This window comes from Salmo salar, chromosome ssa11 (assembly GCF_905237065.1).
Source record: "Salmo salar chromosome ssa11, Ssal_v3.1, whole genome shotgun sequence".
NCBI lineage: Eukaryota > Metazoa > Chordata > Actinopteri > Salmoniformes > Salmonidae > Salmo > Salmo salar.
The window spans coordinates 100,371,744-100,388,653 of NC_059452.1; the positions used below are offsets into that span (position 1 = coordinate 100,371,744).

At 40.1% G+C, this 16,910-nt stretch overlaps 1 protein-coding gene across 1 annotated transcript; it reads left to right on the forward strand.

Annotated features, from left to right (window-relative positions):
• The first annotated feature begins 805 nt into the window (after positions 1 to 805).
• On the forward strand, positions 806 to 2,631 carry LOC106563806 (olfactory receptor 10G4-like). Its single transcript, XM_014129668.2, has one exon. It carries the CDS (start codon positions 928 to 930, stop codon positions 1,897 to 1,899), a length of 972 nt encoding a protein of 323 aa, XP_013985143.1. The 5' UTR covers positions 806 to 927; the 3' UTR covers positions 1,900 to 2,631.
• Positions 2,632 to 16,910: the final 14,279 nt, after the last annotated feature.

The following is a 16,910-nucleotide window of genomic DNA, read 5'->3' on the forward strand; positions in this document are numbered from 1 at the left end:
TTCTTCCTAGGTTCTGGCCTTTCTAGGGAGTTTTTCCTAGCCACCGTGCTTCTACACCTGCATTGCTTGCTGTTTGGGGTTTTAGGCTGGGTTTCTGTACAGCACTTTGTGACATCAGCTGATGTAAGAAGGGCTTTATATATATATATTTGATTGATTGACTGTAGGTGTTTACACCCCAGAGAAAACATAGCTCCATAGCATAGCGTAGCATAGCATATCTGGGTTTCTGTTCAGCACTTTGAAATATCAGCTGATGTAAGGAGGGCTTTATAAATACATTTGGTATCGTCTAATGATTAAACCTGTGGTCTGTAGGTGTTTACTCCTCAGAGATACAATACCACTCACTTAAGGAGATGTTATATCCTGAGGGGTATTTAGATCCAGGCGTCTAGATCCACAGTACAGCTGGCCTTTTTTCTTAGTGGTAATTCACTAATGGGTTATAGACAGTCATTCCCTGATTAGAGAGGAGAGATGAAAGCCAGCAGTGTTGCAGTCTGTGATCTTATTGGCTGATGACTTCTGGATCTGAGCTTTGACTATAAAGTGTGATGGTTTTGTTAAAGTTTTCTTATGTCAAACTATATAGGTTTCCAAATAATGATATCCAAGACCAAATCTTAGGCCATGATTCAAAACCTATTGGTTGTCTCCTCCCAGTGGATCCTGACCAATTATTTGGGAAACACCTCCCCCTCCTTTTCACCACGTGGGTTGGTCACCTAATGTATAAGTGCTGACAGAGTCACAGTGTCACAGTATACAGCCTAGTGGTTTTACAGTTCTGTCTACTCAGCTAGCTTCAATGGAGGGCTTTGATTGTGCGACTTGTGTCACCACTTGTTAGTGTCTTAGTTTAACTATAGAGTTGTTGTCTTTATATATCATCTTTATGTCTTTCTAGGCTGATGCTTGTGTAGGATGTCTTCAGTGAATTTCACGGGGAAGAATGTGGAGGAGTTTACCATCACAGGCTTCGACCACCTCTCTCACCAGAAGCTCCTGGGCTTCCTCATCTTCATCACCTATTTCCTTGTGCTTCTGGGAAGCGGCACCAACATCTGCATCATCGTGACGGACAGACGGCTGCACACGCCCATGTACCTCCTTATCTGTAACCTGGCCGTGGTGGACATCATGTTCACCACCAGCAGCAGCCCCACCATGATCTCTGTCCTGCTGGCTGAGGTCAAAACCATCTCCTACTACTCCTGCATATCAAGCATGTACATCTACCACCTGGGTGACATCACAGGGTGTCTGGCCCTGTCCCTGATGGCTTTGGACCGAACCATCGCTATCAGCACCCCTCTTAGGTACCACAGCATCCTGACTAACACACGAATATTTGTGTTAATCATAGTTTCCTGGTTCATAGGTATAATGTGCTTAGGAATTGAGCTTGCTTGGACAGACTTTGACAGCCTTCCATACTGCCAGTCAATCATTAGGTACGTCTTTTGTGATTACCCAGCTTTAATCAGGGCTGCCTGTGTCAACCCTGAACCTTACTTCCTGATTCCCACCATTCTGGCTCTATGGCTCCTCGCGGGCCAGTTTCCCTTAATTCTACTGTCATACGTTAAAATCATCTACACACTCCTGAGACTGCCAAACAGTGAGAGCAGAGCGCAGGGGTTTAATACCTGTATTTGTCACATTATTGTGGTGTCCTGTTACTACGCTCCCAAGTTAGTCTCTGTGTTGTTGACGAGGATAGGGCTGAGGCTGAATCTGACAGAGCGTAATGCTTTACTGATTATAGCCACGCTGTTACCTTCTCTGATCAACCCTACAGTCTACTGTCTGAAGACCAAGGAGATTAGAAAGAGATGGGTTCAAATACTGTCTAGAAAAAAAAGAACTGTATCAATAAAATGTCAGAAAGGGTGAGTTATTTATTATTATACATTTTGGGATACACATAATAATATACAGATGTGACTTGAATGACATGTTTTATCAAATCTCAAATGCAAAACGAATGTATAGAGTCAGGTATGAACAGGCATGAACCCCTCACTAACATATATGAAAGTGCACTCTTCTTAAATATCAACTAATTAAAAAAACAAGAAAAAAGGTCAAACAGTTATCGCATGGTTTGATAATTGTGCATGAAATCAATTGCAACAATATTGTCAAATTAATTTTAAGGGATATTAATTATTAAAAGGTAAATTAGGGAGTGCTTACATTTGTCCTGTTTCACACATGTACAAGTGTGTAACTTGTGTTTGGTGAAATAGAAATGTGTTTTAAGCATATCCCACTCCCCCTGGGACAGAGTGGGGTCACGGCATGGGATCATTATGGTCGATCAAACATATCAAATCAGTGTTTAATGGTTGCGTACACAGTTTAGCAGACACTACAGTCTAGCAGACGCTACAGTCTAGCAGATGTTACAGTTTAGCAGACGTTACAGGTTAGCAGATGAACAATGCCTGTCCTTCAGCACATCTACAGCACCCGGTGTCAAAGGAAGGCCAAGAAGATCATCAAGGACCTCGGAGCCACCCGAGTCACAGCCTGTTCACCCTGTTACCATCTAGCAGGCGGAGACAATGCAGGTGTATCAAAGCTGGGACAGAGAGAATGAAAAACATCTCCATTCCATCAGACTGTTAAACAGTCATCACAAGCCTACCGCCGCCCAGTACCCTGCCCTGCACCTTAGACACTGTCACTAGCTGGCCTCCGCCCAGTACCCTGCACCTTAGACACTAACACTAGCAGGCTAACACAGGTCCCCTGCTCTGAACTTTTATCTGTAAATACATTTTAAAAAACAAGAAAATTGTGCTGTCTAGTGTGCTCAATATAAGGAATGTGCAATGATTTATACTTTTACTTTAAATACTTAAGTATATTTAAAACCAAATACTTTTATACTTTTACTCAAATAGTATTTTACTGGGTGACTTTCACTTTTACTTGGGTAATTTTCTATTAAGGTATCTTTACTTTTACTCAACTATAACAGTTGAGTACTTTTTCAACCACTGCATACACCATACAGTCTATGTACACCATTATATATACATACAGTACCAGTCAAAAGTTTGGACACGCCTACTCATTAACAAGGCACACCTGTTAATTGAAATGCATTCCTCATGAAGTTGGTTGAGAGATTGCCAAGACTGTGCAAAGCTGTCATCAAGGCAAAGGGTGGCTACTTTGAAGAATCTAAAAAATGAAATATATTTTGATTTGTTTACAGTTTTGGTAACTACAAGATTTCATATGTGTTATTTCATAGTTTGAAATGTCTTCACTATTAGTCTACAATGTAGAAAATAGTAAAAAATAAAGAAAACCCCTTGAATGAGTAGGTGTGTCAAAACTTTTGACTGGTGCTGTAGCTAGATGTAGCATGTTAATGTTAACTAGCTGGCCTGACGCATCGTTGCCCATGAAAGGAAGTTAGGCTTGCGAGCAAGTTTTTTTTAGCCAGGTATCCCAGAAAAACATAAATTGAAAGTGTGTACTCTATGATAGAGTCATAGACCGTTTAGGCAAAGGCAACATGAAAGAGGTAGATGGTATTGGCTTTTCTCTACAAGCCACATATTTTGCTTAACGTTGATTGGACTAAATCGTTTTTGGTATCTTTTAGTTGTCACTGTATTAGACTAAGGATAGGTGATTAGGTTATGTTGAAGTTGAAGGGTTGCTGGAATAGTGGAGTCAGCTCCTGTTTTCTTTGTGACTTGCGATAACTCTCTGTGGTTCTAAATCATTAGTTGTTTAGTAGTCCAGAAATGTCAGAAACATTACCTTGTTTGACCGTGCTGTAGGTCATGTAACTGTTTGTTACATGCAATATGTTTTGTGGACTTCACTGGACAGATGTTGCTCTGTGATGAAACCAAAGCGTGGTTGAATGTATTATGCCACTGTGTCTTCTTATTGTCTCGGTCTCAGGCCTATACATCAAGTCGCAAGGCATATGAAGCAAACAACGCAATTATCACAACACATAGGTGTCAATATGGCTTTTTTTCTGGATTGGCTTCCCCAGTGATTTTACACACACATCCCTACTGGAGATAACATTTACCTGTGTGTTAAAACAAACTTGCTTGCAACCAAAAACCCACAAGAATTACTCTACTCCTGCCCCCAATTAAATATCGACCTATCAGAAGTAATGGTAAGGCTGATGAATGAAAAAATAATTATTACAGTATAAGATTATAGAAGAACTAGGACTATATTTCATTCCAACATTTCACCTTCGATGGCAAGATAATATAATATGTACTATTTGAAATAACTTTATTAGACTACATTTGATTTAAAAATATATATATAGATTATATACAGTGCATTCGGAAACTATTCAGACCCCTTGACTTTTTCCACATTCTGTTACATCACAGCCTTATTCTAAAATGGATTACATAGTTTTTTTTCCTCCACTCATCAATCTACACACAATAGCCCATAATGACAAAGCAAAAACAGGATTGTACACTTTTTTTGCACATTTATAAAGAATAAAAACTGAAATGTCATATTTGCATAAGTATTCAGACCCTTTACTCAGTACTTTGTTGAAGCACTTTTGGCAGTGATTACAGCCTCGAGTTTCCTTGGGTATGACGCTACAATCTTGGCACACCTATATTTGGGGAGTTTCTCCCATTCTTCTCTGTAGATCCTCTCAAGCTCTGTCATGTTGGATGGGGAGCGTCGCTGCACAGCTATTTTCAAGATGTTCTATCGGGTTCAAGTCCGGCCTCTGGCTGGGCCACTCAAGGACATTCAGAGGCTTGTCCCGAAGCCACTCCTGCGTTGTCTTGGCTGTGTACTTAGGGTCGTTGTCATGTTGGAAGGTGAACCTTCGCCCCAGTCTGAGGTCCTGAGCACTCTGGAGCAGGTTTTCATCAAGGATCTCGCTGTATTTTGCTCCGTTCATCTTTCCTTCGATCCTGACTAGTCTCCCAGTCCCTGCCGCTGAAAAACATCCCAACAACATGATGCTCCCACCATCATGCATCACCATAGGGATGGTGCCAGGTTTCCTCCAGACGTGACGGTTGGCATTCAGGAAAATCTTGGTTTCATCAGACCAGAGAATCTTGTTTGTTCATAGTCAGAGTCCTTTAGGTGCCTTTTGACAAAATCCAAGCGGGCTGTCATGTGCCTTTTACTAAGGAGTGTCTTCCGTCTGGCCACTCTACCATAAAGGCCTGATTAATGGAGTGCTGCAGAGATGGTTGTCCTTCTAGGAGGTTCTCCCATCTCCACAGAGGAACACCAGAGCTCTGTCAGAGTGACCATCGAGTTCTTGGAAACCTCCCTGACCAAGGCCCTTCTCCCCCAATTGCTCAGTTTGGCCGGGTGGCCAGCTCTAGGAAAATTCTTGGTGGTTCCAAACTTCTTCCATTTAAACATGATGGAAGCCATTGTGTTCTTGGGGACCTTCAATGCTGCAGAAATCTGTTGGTACCTTTCCCCAGATCTGTGCCTCTACACAATCCTGTCTCGGTGCTCTACAGACAATTCCTTCGACCTCATGGCTTGGTTTTTGCTGACATGCACTGTCAACTGTGGGACCTTATATTGACAGGTGTGTGACTTTCCAAATCATATCCAATCAATTGAATTTACCATAAGTGGACTCAAGGATGATCAATGGAAACAGGATGCACCTGAGCTCAATTTTGAGTCTGAAATGGTCTGAATACTTATGTAAATAAGGTATTTAAGTTTTTTACTTTTAATACATTTGCAAACATTTCTAAAAAACATTTTTTTTCTTTGTCATTATGGGGTATTGTGTGTATATTGATGAGGGAAAACAATTTGTGAATCAATTTTAGAATAAGGCTGCAATGTAACAAATTGTGGAAAGGGGAAGGGGTCTGAATACTTTCCGAATGCTCTGTAACTCAATCCCGATGGACTTGAATTAGTTACACTTTTCAAATATGCGCAGTCCAGGGATATTTTCCCATTTCTTCATAAGAAATTACCATACTTTTTAAAGACAACTTTATTTCTAATGTCAAGTTGTAATAAATGGACATAAGTGTAAAGTAACTAATTAAAACTGCTCGCATTACTGTAATTGAGTAGCTTTTCCAAGTACTTGTACTTTCGGTATTTATCACAGTCAGTCATTATTCTTCTACTTGAGTAAAACAGTATTTCTAGTGTATGTATTGCAAAAGGAAATAGCATTATACTGGGAAAGATGGGTTAATCTGTGGACATCGGAGGGTTCGGGTTAAGATCAGAATGAATGGTGGATTCATTCTGTGGGTGAAAATCCAGCCCTTGAAGAAATAGGAAATTAGGGATATATGTATAATTATTTAACTACAGCTACCAAAGATGTAGAAGTATTGTTGTTTGTGTGCTTTTCTGCAGGAGGGACTGGTGCACTTCACAAAATAGATGGCCTCATGAGGAAGGAAAAGTATGTGGATATATTGAAGCAACATCTCAAGACATCAGTCAGGAAGTTAATGCTTGGTTGCAAATGGGTCTTCCAAATGGACAATGACCCCAAGCATACTTCCAAAGTTGTGGCAAAATGGCTTAAGGACAACAAAGTCAAGGTATTGGAGTGGCCATCACAAAGCCCTGACCTCAATACTATAGAAAATGTGTGGGCAGAACTGAAAAAGTGTGTGCGAGCAAGGAGGCCTACAAACCTGACTCAGTTACACCAGCTCTGTCAGGAGGAATGAGCCAATATTCACCCAATTTATTGTGGGAAGCTTGTGGAAGGCTACCCAAAATGTTTGACCCAAGTTAAACAATTTAAAGGCAATGCTACCAAATACTAATTTAATGTATGTAAACTTCTGAACCACTGGAAATGTGATGAAAGAAATAAAAGCTGAAATAAATAATTCTCTCTACTATTATTCTGAATTTTTACTAGGATTAAACGTCAGGAATTGTGAAAAACGTAGTTTAAAACCTCTCAAGGAAATGTGGGACCCGCCAACAGCCAGTGAAATAGCAGAGCGCCAAATTCAAAACAACAAAAATCTCATAATTCAAATTTCTCACACATACAAGTATTATACACCATTTTAAAGATAATCTTCTCATTAATCCAACCACAGTGTCCGATTTCAAAAAGGCTTTACGGCGAAAGCATAGCATTAGATTATGTTAGGACAGCACCTAGACAAGAAAAACCACACAGCCATTTTCCAAGCAAGGAGAGGCGTCACAAAAACCAGAAATACAGCTAAAATGAATCACTAACCTTTGATGATCTTCATCAGATGGCACTCATAGAACTTCATGTTACACAATACATGTATGTTTTGCTCGATAAAGTGCATATTTATATCCAAAAACCCCATTTTACATTGGCGTGTAGTGTTCAGAAATGTTTTGCCTCCAAAACCTCCGGTGAATGAGCACATCAATTTACAGAAATACTCATCATAAACTTTGATAAAAGATACAAGTGTTATGCACAGAATTATAGATAAACTTCTCCTTAATGCAACCGCCGTGTCAGATTTCAAAAATGCTTTACGGCGAAAGCAAACTTTGCAATAATCTGAGTACAGCGCTCAGAAATCAAAACAAGCCATACAGATAACCGCCATTTTGGAGTCAACAGAAGTCAAAAATAACATTATATATAATCACTTACCTTTGATGATCTTCATTGGAATGCACTCCCAGGAATCCCAGTTCCACAATAAATGTTAGTTTTGTTCGATAAAGTTAATCTTTATGTCCAAATACCTCTATTTTGTTTGTGCGTTTAGTCCAGAACTCCAAATTCACTAAGGGCGTGAGTTTAGTCCAGACGAAGTCAAAATAGTTCCATTACAGTTCGTAGAAACATGTCAAACGATGTATAGAATCAATCTTTAGGATGTTTTTATCATAAATCTGCAATAATATTCCAACCGGACAGTTCCATTGTCTTTAGAATTGAAAGGAAAGGCAGCTCGGTCTCACGGCCGTGCGCGTGTTTGAGCTCATGCCAATTTTCCAGACACATGACTGAATCAGCTCTTATTCTCTTCCCATTCACAGTAGAAGCCTGAAACAAGGTTCTAAAGACTGTTGACATCTACTGGAAGCCTTAGAAAGTGCAATATGACCCCGCAGACACTGTATACTGGATAGGCAATCACTTGAAAAACTACAAACCTCAGATTTCCCACTTCCTCGTAGGATTTTTTCTCAGATTTTTGCCTGCCATATGAGTTCTGTTATACTCACAGAAATCATTCAAACAGTTTTAGAAACTTCAGAGTGTTTTCTATCCAAATCTGCATATTCTAGCTTTTGTGCCTGAGTAGCAGGCATTTTACTTTGGGCATGTTTTTCATCCAAGCTACTCAATACAGCCCCCCTTTCCTAGAGAAGTTAAATGTATTTGGCTAAGGTGTATGTAAACTTGCGACTTCAACTGTATGTAGAGAAAGTCACAGTGGTGCCAAAACGTTGGTAAATACCCATTAAATTGCTCTGAGTTTATACATGGAGTGTGCGACGTTCTTTATTTTGATAGTTTATTCGGCCTTAGTCAGCACCTCCACAAACTATTTTTTCTGGGTGTGCGCCAGCTCATGTTTTTAAATAGTATATTTTTTGACAAATCCTTAACAAGTGCCTTGTTGCAACTCATACAATACATTTAACTTTTTTAGTTGTTCCTACTGTACATTCATTTTCCTCTCTATGGAAATGAGCCCTGGTCAAAGGCAGTGAGTCCTGGTCAAAGGTGAGCCCTGGTCAAAGGTAGTGAGACCTGGTCAAAGGCAGTGAGCCCTGGTCCAAGGCTGTGAGCCCTGGTCCAAGGCAGTGAGCCCTGGTCCAAGGCAGTGAGACCTGGTTAAAGGCAGTGAGGCCTAGTCAAAGGCAGTGCGCTATAAAAGGAACCGGGTGCCTTTTGGGAGACACCAGATTTTCATCCTCATTCGCTACATTGGCGGCAATTGTTTTACAGTCTCTTAGGCCTTTGTCAGAAATATCCCCTTATTGCATAAGGATTAGTGCTGAGACTGTCCCACAACTGTATATAGCCTCAGTGTCTGTAAACTCATTGAGCTGGAATCCTGGACACAGATTAAGTCTAGCCTTGGACTAAAAAGCACCTTCAACTGAGAATCTCCATCGGGTATACATTTTAGTCCATGACTACGCTTAATCTGTGTCCAGGAAACCACCCCACTGTGTTCTCTGAAAAGAGATCTGGAGCTTTATGGCACAGACTGTAGGTACAGTGTTTGCTCTGTATCCACAAAGTCGCTGGTTAAAACACAGGGGGTTCATTTACTAAATGTATCTGCTTCATTTTTATGCTATTGTCTATATCAGAGCGAGCAATATCCATTGCATTTAAAAAATATATTTAAAAAAACTGCAGAAAGCAATTAATCTACAAAACAAATGTCTAATTATTTCACAATTGTCTGTTGAGTAACCTGGATGGCAGTATGAGCCAACCTCCTTAAACCTCAAACCTTACAAGATCCAATGGATCACAAATAATAATGGATACCTGTTACTCTTCTGTTTTGTAATGCAAAAATACTAACAAAATGTATAGCTCACATCATATCAAGAGAGTGGGAAGAATTAGCATATTTTAACTAGAATGAGATGGTATGGAGCTATGGTAGGCTGACTTTGCATGGTCCCTGATCTGTTGGTGCTATTTTGTAAACTAATATGGTCATTGTCACAGCATGTGTTAGCAAGACAGCCCAAACGGATCTGGAAACAGGCTACAGATATGGTGTGTCTGGGGAGTGACACCTGTAGTCCCCCAGGAGTAAAGGTCTCTCTGCACCTCCTGGGAGTAACACCTGCAGTTCCCCAGGAGTAGTGGTCTCCTGCACTTCCTGGGAGTGACACCTGTGGTTCCCCAGGAGTAGTGGTCTCCTGCACTTCCTGGGAGTGACACCTGTAGTTCCCCAGGAGTAGTGGTCTCCTGCACTTCCTGGGAGTGACACCTGTAGTTCCCCAGGAGTAGTCTGGCTCACCACTGCTCTAACTAATACACATCATTAGGGAGCAGTATTAGCATTAGGGTCTTGTTCATTGAATTGATAACAAGCTACATTTTAGTCACCCACTGGGTCTGTAATACACTGGGCCACTTACAGGAAGTTAGGATTAGTCGCCTTTGACTGATGCAAATTAAACCCAGAGGAGGATAATCAGCAGGCTAAAGGCACATAGTCACAAAGCAACTCAGTAGGTTTTGCCTTTCAGATCATAATTAATAGGATTATATGGGCAGCAGGGACCTGATCATTGATCAGCACTCCTACTCTGAGACACTTCATGAATACAGGCCCAGGTGAACAGTGTCCAGTCTGGTACCAGTAATACAGAGCAGCATGTGACTGCCTGGTATGTTTGATCAAAGGGTAACAGTACGGAGCACTGTAGAGGCGAGAGGTTAAGCATGGTGATGTCATCACCCATCCGTTCATCTGTCAGAGTTACAGCACTACAGACACAATGACACCAGGCACAATAACAAATAAAGCATCTCTAAGTAGGAGCGCTGATCTAAGATCAGATCCCCCCCGTCCACATAATCTTACATTCATTGTGATCTAAAAGGTCATACTGACTTTAGATCAGCACTCTGAGACTCTTTGTGAATACGAGCCCTGAACTCAGCTGAACTCTCATCTCAACAACAAGCTGAGTCTGGGGAGGGAGAGCTCACCTGGGGACCTGTTAGTCTAGTTACCCTCCTCATCATAAACACTGTTCAAACTAACAAGATTCTAAAGCTGCCCATTGTGACATCATCGCTTCTTCCTCAACTGTTTCTCTCTCTCACTACCTGTCCTGTATTGTCCACCTGTAGTGTGTTATTCACACACACCTGTACACTCCATTCTTCCTCCTCCCTACGCTCCTCAGATACTCTGGGAATAGAGGCTAATTAGACAGCAGGTGCTCATTAGTCACTCAATTAGGAGCCTGTCACACCTGAGACCTGAGTCCCACTCCCCCTCCTCTCATTCACTCTCTTCTGGCAGGTTTCCTTTAGTTGGACATTGTTTGATTGACAGGGGATTAAAGTTAGAGAAAGAGAGAACAGGGGACAGATTCTTTCAAATACACTTTTCTATCATTCAAATAATATTTTTAACGAATTTCCATAATACTCCAGCACAGTGGACGCGTCATAATACCTATAAAACCTAGCGGTAAAACCCAGTAATGGTTCCAATCGTTTTTTTCCCCATTCATTTTTGCATCTGGGATTTTAAACTACTACATATAAGGTATGTGTTTCGTGTAGGCTTACCCTGGCGTGAAGTTTTGACAACAGTGTAATTCTCTCTAGGACAAGGTGAGTTTTCTCAATGTATTCGCCTCAATTTACTCCCCAATTTTTTTTGTAATGCTAATTAGCAACCAAGAATCAATCAACCAAATGTATTTATAAAGCCATTTTTACATCAGCAGATGTCAAAGTGCTATACAGAAACCCAACCTAAAACCCCAAACAGCAAGCAATGCAGGTGTACAGTAGAAGCACGGACACCTCCACTACAAGAGACTACAAATTCCTGCAGGAAGCCCTTGCATGTCATCTCTAGCCGACACCGTGGGCTACCGTTCACCAGCGCGATCAGAGACCTTTGTGCCGAGACCATCTGTGCCCAATCCATGAATTTACGTCCCCTTTCCACTGTCTTAGCTAGTCACTGACCACACTTTAGCTAGCTAGCTAGCTGGCTAGCTAGCTAGCAGAGCAGTAGATACAAATAATAGATAGTTTGAACAGTATGTCGACTTTGGTGTCTATTTCAGACCTTATTGCATTTTTCAAGGATGAGCATTAGAGCATTAAAAGGGGAGAAGACCACTAGAATTCTGGTCATGTGGAAAAGTGCAGCTATAGTGAGGGTAAACTTACTGGTTAAGTCAGCGCCAGCATGAGGGATAAAGTTTATCTTGTGTTGGTGTGTGTAGCAATTAAGTTAAGTTTGAGTATCTTAGCAATACAATGTGTTCTATACAGCTGTCAACATTATGCAATGAAAGAGACAATTATATAATCATTAACCAGATTACCTCGGATACCAGATTTCGATGAGTAATAATTCAGTTCTAGAATGTCATTGAGAATTCATCAAAATAATCTATTGACATCCACCCTGTATTGTAGTTTCATGACCAGCGACAAAACTTTAAAGGCACGGTATTTATTTATTTCGAGTGGTACATGGATTCACAGTCTTAATTTATAGGATCCTTCCACTAAATGATTGATAAGTCAAGTGATAAAATCCTACATTTTCAATTAAAAGTTATGTAAAAACTGAACTTGTCCTCGTGAAAATTACAGTTTATTAAATATTCTACAGCTGTAATGTCATCAACCATATAAAACTTTATTTATATAGCACATTTCTTACAATGAATGCATTTCAAGGTGTTCAAAGTCATGTATTGAAAGTCATGTGGCACTCCAATCAAGGTTTCTAACTAGCTAGCCAACCAGACAATATTTAGCTAGCTATCTAGTAAACATTACCTCATTTAACTTGTAATCAGATTTTTCTAAGTGGTGACATGCTAGCTAACCAACTATCCTTGCCACGGTGCCGGCCTAACGTTAGCTAGCAAGTCTGACTAGACAAATGGTTAACTAGCTGGCTAAATATTAACTAGCTAGCTAAATATCCATTCCCTGTTGAGCTAAAGGTAGCTAGCATGTCACCATGTGAAAAAGTAGCTGGCTAGCTCACTAAATACTAAAAGGTAACAACAGTCATTATGCTAGTCTATGCTGGTTTTCTTTTTAAGGAAGGTAACGTGTGTTGTACACGTAACTACAGTCGGTTGGTATCTAGCTAATTTTCATAAGCACCTAGCTAACCATAGATATTTGACCTAACCAAAATTGCTTGTTAGCAGTGGTAATTACAAGCTAATACATTGATAAAAGTTACCTTGTCCAAGAGAGATTTGCGGGTTATCAAAACGTCCCCCCAGGGTAAGCCTACATGAAACACAAACCTTATATGAAATAGTTCTAAAATCCCAGACGCAAAAAGTAATGGTGAAATAACGATTGGAACCATTTCTGGGTGTTACCGTTAGGTTTCTGGGTATTATGACTCATACTGTGGTACTCAATTAGGGGTTCATAGTGAAACCTTCTCTGACTTTTTTTTTTTTTACATGGGCAAATACTTAAAGCATAGATTTGTAACTTTTTTTCAAATTTGACACACAGAAACTAGAGGCCATGTGTAACTTGGTCAAAACGAATGGCACTGATTGGCCTATAGCTGATGCTGTTATAAGCAGTTCAATTTAAACCCTCATATCCGTCGCCCCATTTGATCTAGAGTCTTGAAACTCTGTATGTACTGTAGGTGTCTTTCCTCACGTTACACAAATTTGCCTCAAGTACCAATTATGTCCGTCAGGATCAATTTTCCTCCATCTTCAATTTTTTTTTAAATCTTTGAAAAACGTATTCTCATTAACCATTTCACTTGTCCATTTAAATCTTTTGTAAATCCACTCCACAATGGCCAATCAACTTGCAACTTTCTAGGGTCATCAAAGACATTACCATGATGAAACATGTTAAGTTTGAAATTGATATCTTCAAAAATAAAGAAACTATTATCAAATTCACATTTTTGACTATGTAACGCTTATGCTTAAAATAATCATAAAAAATCTTCTCATGGACTAAAAGTCAGATTCACTCCAAATTTGGTCTTTGGTTAGTCATTCCAAAAAAATTCCATGTAACATATTATGTGATTTGTTACGCCAAATTTTTATCCTGAAGTAATTTAGGCTTGCCTAAACAAAGAGGCTGAATACTTATGCAATGACTATATTTTAGTTATTATTTTATTTTATAAAAAAATATAAAAGAATCTTTCACTTTTACATTACAGAGTATTTTGTGTAGATTGTTGACAAACATTACAATTAAATCAATTTATGTCACACTTTGTAACACATTAAAATGTGAAGAAATCCAAGGTGTCTGAATACTTTGCAAGGCAGTATACTTTGGAATGCTAATGTGGAGTGTACCAACTGAGATTGAAATCATTTACACAAACAGATTTCAACAAAATAAAGTCCCAGAATTCAATGATGACCGCAATATACCAATACACTAACGCTGATACGTAAACCATTAGTCATATTTTCCCCAGAATTGTTATATAAACTCAATACATAAAGTAATGACACCTGCTGCATTCAAAGATAACCAACCTACGGCACTAGACTAAACTTCACTTGCATCATCCTTGTGGTATTGAGAGATAAACAGGGTAATGCTTTTACAGATTGCACATAAAGATAGATAGCTCCTACATGATAGAGTGCTTGCTTTCTTATCTGATCTTGTGTCCTTTTTGTCCTCCTGTGAACTCCGTTCATTGCTGCTCGCAGCTGTGTTTGAAATAGATTTCCTTAATTTTCCTCAAAGGACAGCGGTGACAGGGGAAAGGCCCTAAAAATGATCAAATACTCCAGCCACCCAAGTCATAGACTGTTCTCTCTGTTACTGTACGGCAAGCGTTACCGATGCACCAAGTCTGGAAACAACAGGACTCTGAACAGCTTCTATCCCTAAGCCATAAGACTGCTAAATAGTAAGTTAAATAGTTAACCAAATAGCTACCCGGACAATCTGCGTTGACCCTTTTTGCACTGACTCTTTTGACTCATCATATGCGCTGCTGCTACCGTTTATTATCTATCCTGTTGCTTAGTCACTTTATCCCTACCTATATGTACATACAGTGCCTTCTGAAAGAATTTAGATCCCTTCCCTTTTTCCACATTTTGTTACGTTACACCCTTATTCTAAAATTTTTTATTTTTTTCCTCAGCAATCTACACACAATACCCCATAATGACAAAGCGAACAAGTTTAGACATTTTTGCAAATTTATTAAATGAAAATCACATCTTATTTTCATAATTATTTAGACCATTTGCTATGAGACTCGAAATTGAGCTGAGGTGCATCCTGTTTCCATTGATCCTCCTTGAGATGTTTCTACAACTTCATTGGAGTCCACCTGTGGTAAATTCAATTGATTGGACATGATTTGTAAAGGCACACACCTGTCTATATCAGGTCCCACAGTTGACAGTGCATGTCAGAGCAAAAACCAAGCCAAGAGGTCAAAGGAATTGTCCGTAGAGTTCCGAGACAGGACTGTGTCGAGGCACAGATCTGGGGAATGGTACCAAAACATTTTTGCATTATTGGTACCCAAGAACACAGTGGTCTCCATCATTCTTAAATGGAAGAAGTTTGGAACCACTAAGACTCTTCCTAGAGCTGGCCGCCTGGCAAAACTGAGAAATCGGGGTAGAAGGGTCTTGGTCAGAAAGGTAACCAAGAACCTGATGGTCACTCTGACAGAGCTCCAGAATTGCTCTGTAGAGATGGGAGAACCTTCCAGAATGACAACAATCTCTGCAGCACTCCATCAATCAGGCCTTTATTGTTGAGTGGCCAGACGGAAGCCACTCCTCAGTAAAAGGCAAATGACAAACAGCTTTGAGTTTGCTAAAAGGCACCTAAAGGACTCTCAGACCATGATAAACAACATTCTCTGGTCTGCTGAAACCAAGATTCAACTCTTTGGCCTGAATGTCAATCGTCACATCTGGAGGAAACCTGGCAGCATCCCTACGGTGAAGCATGGTGGTGGCGGCATCATGATGTGGGGATGGTTTTCAGCGGCAGGGACTGGGGGACTAGTCAGGATCGAGGGAAAGATGAACAGAGAAAAGTACAGGGAGATCCTTGATAAAAAACCTGCTCCACAGCGCTCCAGACCACAAACTGGGGGTGAAGGTTCACCTTCCAACAGGACAACGATCCTATGTCCTTGAGTGGCCCAGCCAGAGCCCGGAATTGAACCCAATCGTACATCTCTGGAGAGACCTGAAAATAGCTCTGCAGCGACGCTCCCCATCCAATCTGACAGAGTTTGAGAGGATCTGCAGAGAAGAATGGGAGAAACTCCCCAAAAACAGGTGTGCCAAGCTTGTAGTGTCATACCCAATGACTCGATGCTGTAATCACTGCCATAGGTGCTTCAACAAAGTACTGAGTAAAGGGTCTGAATACTTGTGTAAATGCATTATTTGGGTTTTTTATTTTTAGTAAATTTCACAGAATTTTGGCTAAAATGGGGTTTTGTGTGTATGATTATATATATGGCTGTAAGGTAAGAAAATATGGAAAAAGTCAAGGGGTCTGAATACTTTCCGAATGCACTGTAAATATATACTGTACCAGTCAAAACTTTGGACACACCTACTCATTCATGTTTTTTTTGTATTTTTACTATTTTCTACATTGTATAATAATAGAGAAGACATCAATGAAATAACACATATGGAATCATGTAGTAACCAAAAAAAGTGTTAAACAAATGAAAATATATTTTATATTTGAGATTCTTCAAAGTAGCCACCATTTGCCTTGATGACAGCTTTGCACACACTTGGCATTTTCTCAACCAGCTTCACCTAGAATGCTTTTCCAATAACCTTGAATGAGTTTCCACATCTGCTGAGCACTTGTTGACTGCTTTTTCCTTCACTCTGCGGTCCAACTCATCCTAAACCATCGCAATTGTGTTGTGGTCGGGTGATTGTAGAGGCCAGGTCATCTGATGCAGCACTTCATCACTCTCCTTCTTTGTCAAATAGCCATTACATCGCCTGGAGGTGTGTTGGGTCAGAGTCCTGTTGAAAAACAAATGATAGTCCCACTAACCACAAACCAGATGGGATGGCGTATCACTGCAGAATGCTGTCACAACACACTGATTGGCTCAAACGCATTAAGAAGGAAAGACATTTCACAAATTAACTTTTAACAAGGCACACCTGTTAATTGAAATGCATTCCAGGGGACTACC

Bases quoted from the DNA above. Each gene is read 5' to 3' on its own strand.
- LOC106563806 (XM_014129668.2), top strand. From the start codon at position 928: ATGTCTTCAGTGAATTTCACGGGGAAGAATGTGGAGGAGTTTACCATC.